This window comes from Numida meleagris, chromosome 17, assembly GCF_002078875.1.
Source record: "Numida meleagris isolate 19003 breed g44 Domestic line chromosome 17, NumMel1.0, whole genome shotgun sequence".
Taxonomy (NCBI): domain Eukaryota; kingdom Metazoa; phylum Chordata; class Aves; order Galliformes; family Numididae; genus Numida; species Numida meleagris.
The window spans coordinates 5,348,045-5,361,290 of record NC_034425.1 but is presented as its reverse complement, the minus strand read 5'-3'; the positions used below and the strand labels follow the sequence as shown (position 1 = coordinate 5,361,290).

At 66.1% G+C, this 13,246-nt stretch overlaps 3 protein-coding genes across 7 annotated transcripts in view; 2 read left to right on the top strand and 1 right to left on the bottom strand.

Moving 5' to 3' along the window:
• Positions 1–6,883, top strand: part of FAAP100 (Fanconi anemia core complex associated protein 100) — a 7,367-nt gene extending 484 nt beyond the window's left edge. Inside the window, exons 2-10 of one of the 3 annotated variants that reach the window (XM_021414430.1) lie at positions 162–335; positions 1,073–1,191; positions 1,380–2,356; positions 3,134–3,284; positions 3,862–4,652; positions 4,925–5,061; positions 5,774–5,890; positions 6,074–6,160; positions 6,255–6,883. In XM_021414430.1, the coding sequence (XP_021270105.1) occupies positions 171–335; positions 1,073–1,191; positions 1,380–2,356; positions 3,134–3,284; positions 3,862–4,652; positions 4,925–5,061; positions 5,774–5,890; positions 6,074–6,160; positions 6,255–6,371 (2,661 nt within the window). In that variant the 5' untranslated portion in view covers positions 162–170 and the 3' untranslated portion in view covers positions 6,372–6,883. Of the gene's footprint in view, positions 1–6; positions 336–1,072; positions 1,192–1,379; positions 2,357–3,133; positions 3,285–3,861; positions 4,653–4,924; positions 5,073–5,773; positions 5,891–6,073; positions 6,161–6,254 lie in introns of those variants that run through there. The other 2 variants (XM_021414429.1, XR_002443750.1) reach the window with 2 other exon arrangements.
• The window catches only part of ACTG1 (actin gamma 1), a 34,443-nt gene that overhangs the window by 17,795 nt on the left and 3,402 nt on the right, over positions 1–13,246 (top strand). Inside the window, exons 3-6 of one of the 2 annotated variants that reach the window (XM_021414435.1) lie at positions 8,045–8,055; positions 9,375–9,381; positions 10,373–10,383; positions 11,011–11,024. The gene's annotated coding sequence lies outside the window, so the exon portion shown is untranslated. Of the gene's footprint in view, positions 1–7,428; positions 7,443–8,044; positions 8,056–9,374; positions 9,382–10,372; positions 10,384–11,010; positions 11,025–13,246 lie in introns of those variants that run through there. The other variant, XM_021414436.1, reaches the window with a different exon arrangement.
• FSCN2 (fascin actin-bundling protein 2, retinal) lies at positions 7,350–10,366 on the bottom strand. Of its 2 annotated transcripts, XM_021414434.1 has the most exons (5): positions 9,319–10,366; positions 8,090–8,246; positions 7,907–8,028; positions 7,649–7,816; positions 7,350–7,573 (listed from the first exon to the last, which is right to left on the bottom strand). In XM_021414434.1, exons 1-5 carry the CDS (start codon positions 10,139–10,141, stop codon positions 7,368–7,370), a joined length of 1,476 nt encoding a protein of 491 aa, XP_021270109.1. In that variant the 5' UTR covers positions 10,142–10,366; the 3' UTR covers positions 7,350–7,367. The 2 variants fall into 2 exon arrangements, with proteins under 2 accessions (XP_021270109.1, XP_021270107.1); XM_021414432.1 differs by having other exon boundaries at positions 7,649–8,028.

Genomic DNA, 13,246 nt, shown 5'->3' with positions numbered 1-13,246 from the left:
AGGCCTTAGGGTTAGGGGTGAGGATGCGGGGCCTGGGGTTGGTGTATGTGGGTTTGGGGCTGGGAGGGCTGCGGGGTGAGGTGAAGAGCCTCGAGTTGGTGCCTGTGCTGGGGGTCTGGGGGTGGTCCCCATCCCCACGTGCTGAGCACCATCCCCACGCCCCAGGCATCATGGCGCAGGTGGGGCACCGGGTGGACTACCTGGCCGGTTTCTGCTGCCCGGTGGGGGGCCTGGTGGCCGGCAAACCCCGCGTCCTGTGCCACGAGAGCGAGATCTACCTCTGCAATGGCAGCGAGTTCGTCTACATCTACGACCAGGAGGGCAAGGTGCTGAAGGTGAGTGCCCTGTGCCACCGGGACGGGAGATGGGGGGGTCCTTGAGACCTTCCCGGGCTCCTCCAGCCCAGGCTGCGTTGGTGAGAGGGGGCACAATGCTTTGGGGCAGCGGGGTGCTGCTGCCTGAGCTCCCCCCGGGCCCTGAGAGGCAAACGCTTAATGGAGCCGGGAAGACTTTTTTTCCTCTCTGAAGAAAGCGACGTCCCTTTCGTTTCTCATCTACAAAGGATTTCACTATTGTCTCCGCTGTGACTAACAGCAGTCGTCGTGTTGAGTTATACACAGCTTCTTTTTTTAATTTGTCCTTATTATCATTTCTAAGAAAGCCGTCACTGTAATATCAGGATTTGCCTCCTACACTGCGTTCCTTCTCAGGAAAGTAGATCATGTATGGGCTTTCAGATTGCCATTTCCCTCCCCTTCCCTCCCACCCGCCCTGCACAGCCGCTGCCCGGGCAGGAGCAGCACCGTGGCCTCGTGAACCCCATTGCAGTGCCAGCTGCAGCGCTGCCCAGTGACAGCCCGATTCCTGGAAGTGCTCACCATGTTCCTCTGCAGGAAATCGCTGCTTTCATTCCCAGTCTCTCTGAGGCTGCCCAGGGGGGGAAGCACTGCTCAGCGAGCTGCTCTCTCTTTACCCAACAGCGCGCCGCTCTGCCCAGCTGCGTGGGCACTGGGGCTCCCAGGCTCCTCTCGCGGGCTCAGCAGGACCATGACCCTTCCCTTTCTCTACCCAGGCGGTGTACAGGTGCCCCGACCAGGTGTGGCACGTGGAGCTGCTGCCCCTGACAAGACAGCTCTACATCCTCTGCGCCCACAGTGGCATCTACTGCGTGTCCCTGGACCAGCAGAGCAGGTGAGGAGATGGCACACGGGGGAACATGTGCAATGGACAGCTCAGGGTTTGGCCCTCGGTTCTCTCTGGGCCGCTGCTCCTGCTATGCTGTGGGGAGCTTGGTCCAAGGGCCAGGGGACGAGGCGGCCAAGAGAAGCGCTGGCTTCACCCCGAGCCTTGGCTGAGAGCCTTCGCCTGTTTGCTTGAAGGTTAATGGAGCAGACGGATGGCGACGGCCAAGAAAACAATTGCCCTTCCGGCGTCTTCCCCGTGGACTCGGACGCCTGCATCTTCCCAGACTCCAGCCTGTGCATGTTCACTCTGCTCAACAACTTCGTCATCACCCTGTCCCAGGCCCACGGCAAGTGGTGGATGAAGCTGCACGAGCTGCCGCGCCCCGAGCAGGACAGCCCCCCGTACCGGCAGGTCAGCGAGGTGGGCTTCTGCCCCGGCCCCCCGCCCGCCGAGGAGGGAGACGGCGCGCCGTCACGCTTCCTGCCCGTGCTGTGCTGCGCCTCCTCCCCGGGCACAGCGGGCAGCGGGGAGGGGCCGTGGTGCTCGGGGGGCTTCGTGCTGGAAGAGCCCCTCTTCAGCTTGCTCTTCGGGATCGACGCCGCCATGCTGGAGTCCCCGATGATCCTGTGCGGCTTCCCGGACGGACAGCTCTGCGCTGTGCCGCTGAAGGCTCTCAGCTCGCCGCCCGCTGACGGCTGCCACGACGTCTCCGGGCAGGATCCCCCGGTGAAGATCCTCCACCACCTGGAAGAGCCCATCGTCTTCATCGGGGCGCTGCGGACGGAGCGGCGGGCGGCGGAGGAGGAGGAGGAGGAGGAGGCCGAGGACGATCCGCTGTTTGGCGACGCCGGCTGTGACTGCGTGGTGGCCGTGGGGCACTACGGCAAGATGGTGGCCGTCAAGGCAGACCAGCGGGACGAGACGACGGTGCCGGAGCTCAGGGAGTACTACCTGCGTGGGCCCATCCTCTGTGCCGCCTGCGGCAGCGGCAGCCGCATGTACTACAGCACACACTCAGACATCTCCGCCGTCGACCTGGACTGGGTCGGCGAGTCCTCTGACCCCGAAGACACGGAGAGCTGTGGCGGTGTCCTGCCGCCCGTCCTGTCACCGGCCAGCTTAAGTATCTGTAGCGTTGTGGCTCTCTCCTTGTCCTCGCGGGCATCGGAAGGTACTGCCGACCGTGGGGAGTGCGCTGGGTGTTGGGGTGGAGCGGGGCAGGATAGGTGCCCAGCTGTGTGCTCCGCACACCTCGTGACGGCCCACATCGGGCTCCGTCCTCCATCTGTTCTTGTTGACTCCCCTCATTGTTGTAAGTTGTCGCTGTCAAGCCGACGGGCTGAGCTCCGAGCTCCCCTCCTCCCTGCCTGGTCATGGTTTGTCTGGCAGCTTGGTGCTGCAGGTTTCTGTGGGGATCTGGCTGTCCCCTTTGGGTCCCTGCACAGAGAGGAGCGTGAAGGGGCCAGTGAGTGGCACGTGGTGCCCAGCCACAGCCTGGATGCAGAGCAAAGCGTGATGCTCACCCAGAGCATCCCTGCTGCACAGGGCAGCACAGGGAGTAAGCAGTGAACAGGCATGGAGCAAGGAGCCTCCAAGCCAGCAGTGTCCCGACCTCACATGCTGCACAGGGAGCTGCGTGGCAGTGCCTGCTACGTCCTGCAGCTGTGCTTGGGGTGGCCAGCACCAGGAAGCATGGCTGGGCAGCGGGCTGCTGGGCCCGGGATGGCAGGAGGGAGTGAGCCCTTCCCCTGGCAGCTGCGTGTTCACGGTCCCCACCCATCCCCATCATATGCCCAGCCATCTACAGCTGCTCCCACTTCTCCCCCTGGGCGCTGTGGGGCTGGGCAAGGCCCCATCCCTCTTCTCTATGCTCCCCAGCCCACAGGCAAACCTCTGCTGCTTTCTCCTGCCCCCTGTTCCCTGAGCCTTGCCCCTCTCTGCCCCACAGGTGAATCAGAGCTGCTGGCCCTGTCTGCCAAAGGCCGCCTCATGACCTGCGGCTTATGCAGCCCCGAGGATGCTGATGTGGAGCTGACACCCGCCGAGGCTGGCCGGAGGATTAAGGCACTGCTGTCCGGGATAGGCAACACCTCGGAGAGGTACGGGCAGGGCTGCTGGCCCTGTGTGAGCCACGGGGTACGGGTGCCCAGCGGTGCTTTTGTGCACCGGCTCCTGCCCCAGGCATTGCTCATAAAGCCTCTTGCAGTACCAGCTCTGACATTTCCTTTCCCAGAGCGGGTGGAAGGGAAGCCCCCAGCCTCAGTAGCGTAAAAATAGTTCGCTGGCAGCCCTGCCTGCTGCTCTGTGCAGGCACACTGCTGCTTGCAGCTCTGGCAACAGAAGGAGGGCAAGGCACAGTGCCAGCATGCCCAGACACCCCACAGCACCTGCCAGGCCTGACACGGGCAGGGCAGCGCATGCTCAGCCCTCTGCGGCCATCTGTGCACAGGGAGGAGGCTCCCACTTCGCAGGGGGATTCCCAAAGCTGTGAGCAGGGCTTGTAGCCCACCCATCTGCAGCTTGTCATCGCTGGGAGCTGCAGCCCAGGGCTGGCTGGGGGGTCCCGCTCGGGGTCTGCCCTTCTGATCAGGGTTTGTCTGTCTCGCCCCGTTTGCCGACCCGCTGTCCCCGCTGCTGGCCCTCCTGCTGTTTGAGCACTGCGCTTTGTCCTCGCAGAGTTTCCTTCCTGAAGAAGGCGGTGGATCAGAAGAACCGTGCCCTGGCCAGCCTCAACCAGGTGATGAACGTGAGCGCGGCTCTGCTGTCCAGCCAAGAGGGCCAGAAGCCCATTGCTTGCACCGTCACTGCCAACTGGAGCTGCCTCCTGCTCCGCGATGCCGTCACCATCTCCTGCCTGCTGGAGAACTGCAGCGAGTACAGCCTGGAGCAGGGCTGGACCCTGTGCGTTCAGCTCCTGGCCAGCCCCTGTGCCTTAGAGGAGGAGTCCGTGGATTCAGCCACCACCTTCACCTTCCCCATCGACCAGCTCCTCCCTGGGAACAAGCGGGAGCTGACGCTGCCCCTCGGCTCGGCCGCGGACACCAAGCTGGACCTGCCTCTGACCATCTCCTGTGCCCTCTACTACAGTTTACGCGATATCCTGGGCAGTGGCTCCGACTCACCCGAGGCCCTGGACGACCTCCTCCCGGACAATTCGCCCATCCTGTCCCCGGACAGAGAGGGCATCTGCCTGCCCCTCAGCGAATGCACCATTGACATGCTGCAGTGCCTGCGTTTCGAGAGCAGCCCCCCCAGGCCGGATGCCTCTCCCGAAGCGGCTACGCTCCCCGCGCCCCCGGATCCCGTGGAGACCTTCCTGAAGGCATCCAGGGAGCAGGTGGAGCCTGAGGCGGGGACAGCCGGCGAGCAGCCGTGTGCCACAGGAGAGGGCAGCATGCCGCCCTCGGCAGCGTCCATCAGGGTGTCCTCGGAGCTGCTGAAGAATGCGCTGAAAACCTCCGACTCAGGTGGGTGCTGCCAAGAAGGTCCTTGAGGCTGACCTAGGAGAGCTGTCCTGGGTCACGGTCCCCTTCCCTGGGTGAGGGAGGAGGGCTGTGGGCCCCCAGCTTGCCACTCCGGCACTGTGACAGCCCGGAGGGTGATGTCCCCAAGCCCAGGGTCACCCTGACATCGCAGCATCTGCATGCACATGGGCCACGCCAGGCGTGCACCGTTCCGCCTGCCCCTGGAGGCTGTGCAGAGGCGTAACGCACTCCGCTTTCTCTCATCTCGCCCCCAGATGTCCCGCTGAGCTGTGCCACGCTGCGCTGGCTGCTGGCTGAGAACGCTGCAGCCGCGGCGCTGAGCGGTGAGGAGGTGGCCTCGGTGCGCGGCACGGCTCCGGATGGAGGAGAGGTGCAGCTGCTCGTCCGAGAGGCAAGGAAGGGGTTAGCCCTGCAGAGGAACTGCCTGTCCTGCCCCACAGAGCTGGCTCTGTCCCCCAGCCCCTGGGGAGCAGGGTGACACTTGGCCTGGCTGTCACCCCCTGGTGCCACACACTGTGCCACAGGGCCCCCTTCTTCCCTGCTGGGACTTTCTTGGGGTTTCTTTGGGCTGCTGCTCCGAGCTGAGCCTGCAGAGGGGAAAACGTGGCTGGATTGTGGGTGTAAATCTGACCTACTGCAGCTTTTCCCCTTCTAATGTGAAAATCCCCCTCTAAGTGCTGAGGAAAAGCAATAATTGCAGCACAGCTCTCCCGCCATGGCTGGCTAACCCTCCGGCGAGGGGCCCAGCCGCCTGCGTGCTGGCAGTGACCTGGTTCGGGTTGGTTCACACTTGAGAGCACTAATATTGCCAATGTGATTAGCAACAGTGTTAATTCTGCTAGGGCTAAGCCTGCCAGATTAAATCCACCGTGTTGGCAGCCCGTGTCCCATCGGGGAGCGGGCAGAGGGTCACCCTCAAACTTGTACCGGCCTGGAGAGCAGTGAGGGGCTGTGCATGGAGCAGGGATGGAGGGAATGGCAGCTGCCTTTGGGACCAGCACGGTATCACCGTCCCAGCCCTACTGCCTACTGTGGGGAGGGGACCTGGGGCAGCCCCTCTCCTGCCCTGCGAGGATTGCAGCGGGGCCTTGGTGCTCTCCCAGGTGGCCATGAACGACCTGAGCCCAGCCGGCCCCATCCAGGCGGTGGAGATCCTGATGGAGAGCCCGTCCCTGGCCCACATGTGCAGGATGCACCACGCCGTCATCCGCCGCATCCAGGTATGGAGCCGTGGGGCACATCCCCGGCTGCCCCCAGAACCCCGCTGGGCTCTGCAGGACGGTTTCTCAGGCACCACCGTGTGGCAGCCACACTCAGCACGGCCCCGCGCCACGCAGGGCTGAGGAGCGGGACCCCGCTCCCTCCCCAAGTCCCCCCCCCCAGCAGAGCTCTGCTCCCCGCAGGCGCTGGTGCTGGAGCAGGCGGCACAGGGCTCGGGGCCCCCTGACCTCCGCATGCAGTACCTGCGCCAGATCCAGACCAACCACGAGGTGAGCCGTGAGCCCGCCGTGCCCCACACCCCTCCCTGCGGGCCCCTCCCCGTGGACGTGACCCTCACCCTCCTCCTCCGCCTTCCTCCCGCAGATGCTGCTGAAAGAGGCGCAGTCCCTGCGCGACCGCCCGCCCCTGGCCGAGGAGGACACGGAGAAGCTCCTGCACATCTACCAGCAGCTGCGCAACCCCAGCCTGGTCCTGCTGTGAGCAGCGGAGCAGCCAGCGCGCCCCGGGGGACGGGGGACAGTCCCAGGGAGGGGCAGAGTGCCCGGCAGGAGGGCCGGCGGCCGAGGCGGTGGTCTGTGTGTGTGCGTGTGTCGTGGTCGTGTTGTCGGCAGCACGGAGGGGCCGTGTGCCCCGAAAGCCGCGCGGCGGCAGAGCGGGGCTCCTGGGCTGGCCCGGCGCTGCGCTGCCGCCCGGGGCTGCGCCGTCTCGTGGGGCGTTGCGGCCGTGGTAGTGTAGCTCCGTCCCGGCTGTGGGCTGTGCCCCCGTGCCGCCTTGCCTTTCAGGATCAGGACAAACAGGGTGCTGTGCCAGGGTGCCCGGGGGAGCCCCGTTTTCTGCTGGGCAGGGGAGGGGGTGTTCCGCTCCCCCGTTGTTTCTATAAATGATCTCGTATCTCTGTGGCGGTGCAGCGTGTTTTGGGGGCTCAGTCCTTCCCCGCACTGCTCCGGTGTCTGTAAATCTGTCGTCTGCCATGAAAACGATCGTGCCGCTCAGCGAGTGCGCGTCTCTTTTCCTTCCCATCTCCTTGGCAGCTCCCGGAGGACCCCCACCGCCAGAACCCCACGTCTCCCCAGCCCCACGCGGCGCTGCCTGAGGGGCTGCAGCCCCCTCCCCGTGCCCCCGCAGCACCCCTATCCCTGGGTGCACGCGGAGGGGCACTGCAGCGCTCCGCGGCCCCGTGGCACAGCGAGCGCAGAGCTGCTCGGTCCCCAGCACGTGGCAGCCCCGTGCCCTGCTGCCACCCCCTGGCAGCGAGCCTGCGTCCCTGTGCCCTTCCGCATGGCATCCACAATCTCCATTCGGGGTTATGGGGCCACAGGGAGGGGATAAAGGCAAGATCCCGACCCACCGTGCCCCAGCTGCGAAGGAAGAGGCCGTGCCCTGCTGCAATCCAGACGCACTTTAATGACATGAGTTGGGGAGGGTCAGGGACGCTGCTGCCGCCATCGGTGCCACCGGGTCCCCCCGTCCCCGGGCTCAGTACTCCCAGAGCGTGGCCCGCAGCACCGACTCGCTGTCGGCCCGCAGGGTGCCGGCCGGGTCCCCGCGCAGGTACCGCCCGTTCTTCCCTTTGATGGCGACGCGCCCGCGCTCCCGAAACTCGAAGAAGAAATCCTCGGAGAGATCCCCGTCGCTGCAGACCGCCCCGCTGCTCGCCACGTACCAGAACTTCCCCCCCTGACCTGCAGAGAGCGCGGGGCCGTCAGCGAGGCCATGGGCAGCCCCACGTCCCCCCCCCCCCCAATACCGCCACGCACCTCGGATCTGGTAGGCGCCGTCGCTGAAGCCCACGTGGAAGACGTCGTAGACGGAGCGGTTGGAGTCGAGCAGGTTGGAGCCGCGGTGGTAGCAGACGAAGCCGTGCTCGCCCCGCAGCACCAGCATGGGCCGGTTGATCAGCTTCAGGGTGAACTCCTCGTCCTCCCCTGCAGCGGGGACGGGGCTGAGCGGGGCTGGGAGGGGAGGGCCTTCCCGTCCCCATCGCCCCACACCTCCAGGACCAGATCCCCACTCACCCACGGCGTCGCTGACGGCCGCCAGCTGCCCGTTCCTCTTGGTGCACACGTAGCGGCCGTTGCTGGCGCGCAGGGCCACGCGCCGCCCGCGCCACTCGATGTCGAACATGGTGTTGGCAGCACTGGGTGACAGCAGAGCAGCGTCACCGGGCCGCCTGCACCCCCCAGACCCCCCCCCCTCACACTTCGGTGGCCACGGCCTGGATGCCCCCGTGGGCCACCAGGGTCCAGTAGCTGCCGGCGTTGGTGTGCAGGCTGCACTTCTTGGTGTCGCGGTCGATCTGCAGCTGGAAGGTCTCGTGGTTCAGCTCCTCGTCCTGGTTGGCCGACACGTTGACGCCTGCGGGCGGGAGGGGACGGTGCCACGTGCGGGATGTGTGGTATTGTCCCCCCCGGCCCCTCCCAGGGTAAATCCCTCCGGGAACAATCGCGCTAATTGGGCCCTTAATCTGATTGTGGTGCGCCCATCTGGGCAGCGCGGCCGTGCACAGACCCCTATTTATATCCCACCCGGCCCTAAGGAGCTTGGCACAGGCGGTCCCAGTGCCGCGGGGACAGTGGGGCAGCTGGGGCCACGGCACGGCCACCGGTCCCTGTGTGCCAGCTCTGGCCGTGAGCACCGTGCGTGCAAACATGCACGCTCCCAGCACCCGCCTTGCACTCCATTCATGCACAGAACTCAGCCTTGCATGCGTGCAGAGCAGCGCGCAGGTGAACGTGCACGCACTGCTGCAAAGAGCCTTGCTTGCACACAGGTACAGGCTGCAGAGCTGTGCGCCTGCAAACACATGCGCACACACACCCACGGGCTGCACGGAGCTGTGCGCCTGAACTCGTGCTCACAGCATTGCACATGCATGACCCACACAGAAACGTGCATGCACTGCAGCGCACAGCACAGAGCCTCGCACACGCACATTTACACGCATAGCACATGGAGTGCTGCACAGCCCCACTGCCAGTCCCAAATGAGCCCCAGTGACCTCGGTCCCCCAGGGCAGCCTCTGAGCACCCCATGCTGCAGCCAGCAGCGGGGCTGCGGTCACGCATTGACCCCAGGTAGGGGCTGTTTTTGTAGGGTCTCTTCCCAGGGTGGGGGTCCTGGATGTGCTCTCACGGAGAGCCTATACTTGGGGCTGAGTGACCTTGGGGTCCCCCTGGGCCCGTCCCCCCATCAGGGGCTGCTTTCGTAGGATCTCCTCCCTGCAGAGTGCTCTCACAGAGACCTCCAGGACTGGGGCTGCTTTGGGCTGAGCAATCCCCGGGGTCCCCTGCTGCCCACCCCCAAAACGGGGGCTGCTTTTGTAGGGTCTCCTCCTGGGGCAGGGATCCCAGAGCTGCTCTCATGGAGAACCCACGCTTTGGGCTGACCGCCCCCGGGGTCACACCGTGCCCCATCGCTCGGCCCTTACCCTGCCGGATGGAGACGAATCTGCCGTTGGCCGCCGTGAACACCACCTGGGGGTGACTCTCCTCCAGATCGAAGAGTTCGTCCTTGCCCGGCTTGGAGCTGCGCCCGGACTTGAGCGTGCCGGTGGGCCCGGTGGGCGCCAGGTACTTCCCGTCGCAGTCCTTGAAGGCCAGCTTGCCCGCCTTGAACTCCAGCGTGTAGCCGGTGCGGGCGCCGGGCTCGGGCACCAGGATCCCATCGCAGCGCAGGTAGCGCTCGTCGGCGGTGCGCAGGCTGTACTTCTTGTCCTGGAAGCAGAGCGTGATGAGCGCGTCCACCCCCCAGGGCAGGTTGCTGTCGGTGGCGATCTCGTCCTCGTGGGCGCTCAGGTGCGCGTAGCGGCGGCGGCTGACGCTCAGCAGGTTGGCCTGCGGGTGCATGGCCAGGTGCACGGTCCACAGCTCGCCCTCGGTGACGCTGGGCGCGAAGCAGGACAGCCGGTCCTCGCGGCCGCCGAAGAAACGCCGGTACGGCGCCGACTGCAGCGCCCAGCGCCCGTCCGACTGCGTGATGATGCTGAAGCGTTCATCGCGGCCCGGCTGCTCGGCCTCGCAGCGCACCTGCCCGTCCTTGTCGGCCCCCAGATAGCGGCCCAGGTGGCTCTTGAGGAAGACGACGGAGCTGTCGGCCTCGTCCTGCTCCAGCGTCCATATCTGCTTGCGCTTCAGGCTGGGCGCCGAGGCGTTCACCTTGTAGCCGAAGCTCTCCGCCGTCAGGTAGCGGCTCTCGCAGTTGATCAGCCCGAACTGGATCTTCAGGACCTGGTGGATCCCATTCGTTGGCATCTTCCGCCTCTGCCGGGGGGGGGGCGGCCCCAAGGGGCTGCGGGGACGTCTGCGCTGCCGGGCGCCGCTGCCGCAATGGCCCCGCGGCACAGCTCGGCGCGGCACGGCACGGCACGGCGTGGCAGGGGGGGGGACGCTCAATTAGGGACAGGTGGGATTACAGAGCCCGGCCAGATTGCAGCTGGGTAACCTACTGCCCCGCGCCCTACAGCCCTACAGCGGCTCGACGCCCGGCACCGGGCAGCCCCGTGGGTGCACAGCTCCGGCTCTCGGCGTCCCACCGCGGAGCCGTGGGTGGAAAACTTGGGTGGGAACCCGATCCGGGCGCGCGGATCCGTTCCCCGCGGGCTAAGGTTACCGGCCTCTCTGATTCAGCAGCGGGTCACCTCCCGGCGCGCCGCCTCCCGGCCAGCCCCTAAGCGCCTTACAATTAGCCAGGCATTTTGATTAGTTTAAACCCTTTATCCTGCTTTGGGGCCCTTGGCCTCCATCTGTCCTGCAGCCCCAAATCCCTCCCGTGGCTGTGGCTCGGGGTCACGCAGCCCCGTGTCGATGGCAGGACGGAGCTGAGCGTTGGGCATCATCTGGTGCCATGCGTTGGGCATTGCAATACAGGGACCTCCGGTGCCGTGTGCTGGGCATCACGGTGCCATGTGTTGGGCATTGTGGAATGAGGTCCTCCAGTGCCATGCGTTGGGCATCGCGGTACAGGAACCCCCGGTGCCATGTGTTGGGCATTGCAGCACGGCGACCTCCAGTGCCACGCATCCCCCAGCACAAGGATGCCACTGGGGACACTTCGGCTGAGGCCACCCCAATCCCATGACTCGGGCGCTGCCCTATGGGGGCACACAGGGACACGGGGACGGGCAGTGTCCCCGCAGCGCTGTCACACCCGGTCCCCAGCGCCCGGCGCTGTGCTCCCACTGCCTCCTTCTCCCCCCCCCAGCTCCGGTGTCAGTGCGGCGGCAGCGAGTTATTGTTCCCGAAAATAGGTCCCGGGGATTGTTTGCCTCATGACTTTTTCATGGCTCTCCCTTTACTGTGCCTAGGAGGGGAGGGGGGGGCACGGCGGCCCCCAGCGCTGCGTTACACGAGCTGCATGGCGCGCTGAAACTGACCCCCACCGAAATGGATACGGCTTGGCTTTCGGGCCGGGGGGGCTAAGTGGGTCAGGGTCCCGCAGAGGGGCTGGGGGGCAGTGGGGGGGCATCCTACGGCGCTGCTGGGGGCGTGCGGTGTGAGAGCTGAGAGCTGCATTAACACATACAGATGCCACCCTCCCCAAACATTGGGGTGGCTTTGTCATGGGGGGGTCCCGCCATGGGGGGGTCCCACGGGGGGTCCCACCCCACCCTGTTGTCCCCCCCCCGTGTTTGGGTGATGCCCCCACGGGTGTGATGGGGGGGGAGGTCCAGGGATGGGTGTCAGGGATGGGCGTGGAGGGGACACATTGCGCAACGCCCCGCCGTCCCCGTGACAACGGCGGGGGGGGGAACGGGGGGGGGGCTGTCACTGTCACCACGGCGACAGAGCCCTGCGCACGGAGGGGGGGGGGCACCGCATCAGCACCGCGAGGACCTTCGCCCGAAGGTAGGGGGGGGGGAGGAGGAGGGGAGCGGGAGGAGGAGGAGGAAGGAGAACGACGCGCACCGTGCGCTTCCTCCTCCTCCTCCTCCTCTTCCTCCTCCCGCTCCCCCCTCCCCGAGCGAAAGTCCCCGCGGGGGCGGTTTCGGTGCGGGGCGCGGCCGTGCCACCGTCCCGATGTGCCCTAATATAGCATGGCCGCGCTACCTGCGGCCCCGCCCGCCCCGGGGACACCACCCCACGCGTGGGACGCTGCCCTGCGCGGGGACACGGCACCCCCAGCCCCTCCCGCTGCCCCCCCCGGCCCCGCTCAGCACCCACGGCCGTGCCACGCGCACGCGGCGCTCCGTCCCCGTCCTCCGCCCCAATGGCACCGCTGTGACCCACGGCTGGTGCCGGAGCCGTGTGGGGCTCAGTGGTGCCGGGAATCCCCGGGAGATGCAATGGGGAGCACCACGTGTGGACGGTGCCGCTGTGTCTGCATGGACGGGGCACCCAGCATGGCCATGGGGCTCCAGTATGATCTATAGGGCTCCGGTATGGCCTACAGGGCTCCAGTATGGCCTACAGGGCTCCGGTCTGATCTATGGAGCTCCACTATGGTCCATTGAGCTCCAGTGTGGACAATGGGGCAGCATCGTGGCCCATGGGGCTCTGACATGACCCACGGGCACTGGCATGGTCTACGGGGTGTTAATGCAATGCACTGGGTTCCAGTGCGGTTCATGGGGCTCCAGCATGGACACCGGGGCACTGGCACAGTCCGTGGGCATAAGTATGGTCCGTGGGCACTGCCATGGTTCATGGGGCATCAATACGGATCATGGAGCACCAATATAGACCATGGGGCTCCAACAAGGTCCACAGTCCATTGGGCTCCAGTGTGGTTCATGGTGCTCCAGTGTGGTCTATGGGCACTGGCATGGTTCATAGGGCACCAATATAGTCCATGGGACACCAATGATGATCCATGGGGCACCAGTGTGGTCCATGGGGCACCATTATGATCCATGAGACACCACTACGGACCATGGGACACCACTTTGGTCCACGGGGCTCCAACACAACCCATGGTTGCTCCATGATGCCCCATGCACGCCGCAGGCCCCTTGCCCCCCCCCCCAGAGCCCTCACCCTTGCCCCCCATGGCACAGCGTGGGTGCAGCACAGCGGGGGCAGCCCCGTGCCCATGGCGGCAGTGATGTGGGCCGCCCTCCAGCAAGGCCTGTGCGTGGGGGCGGGCAGGGACAGCGGCGATGCCACCGTGCGGGGTGACAGCTGTCCCCTGCAGGGGGTGTCACGCATGGGGGATGTCACCTACACGGGGCGCCCCTATGCAAGCGTCCCCTAGAAGGGGTGCCCGCTCCACGGGGTGTCCCCTGTATGAAACGTCCCCTACACCAATGCCCCCAGTAAGGGGCGTCCCCTACGCGGGTTGTCACCCACACGGGGTGTCCCCTGCACAAAGTGTCCCCCAGAGAGGGGAGTGCCCCTAAGTGCCCCCCCCACCCCCCCCCG

Excerpts from the sequence above, each read along its gene's own strand:
- FSCN2 (XM_021414432.1), bottom strand. The coding sequence starts at position 10,141 with ATGCCAACGAATGGGATCCACCAGGTCCTGAAGATCCAGTTCGGGCTG. Across the intron at positions 8,247-9,318 it reads ATTCGTCTCCATCCGGCAGG|GCGTCAACGTGTCGGCCAAC; the intron begins GTAAGGGCCGAG and ends TCCCGCCCGCAG. Across the intron at positions 8,029-8,089 it reads CAGGCCGTGGCCACCGAAGT|TGCTGCCAACACCATGTTCG; the intron begins GTGAGGGGGGGG and ends GCTGTCACCCAG.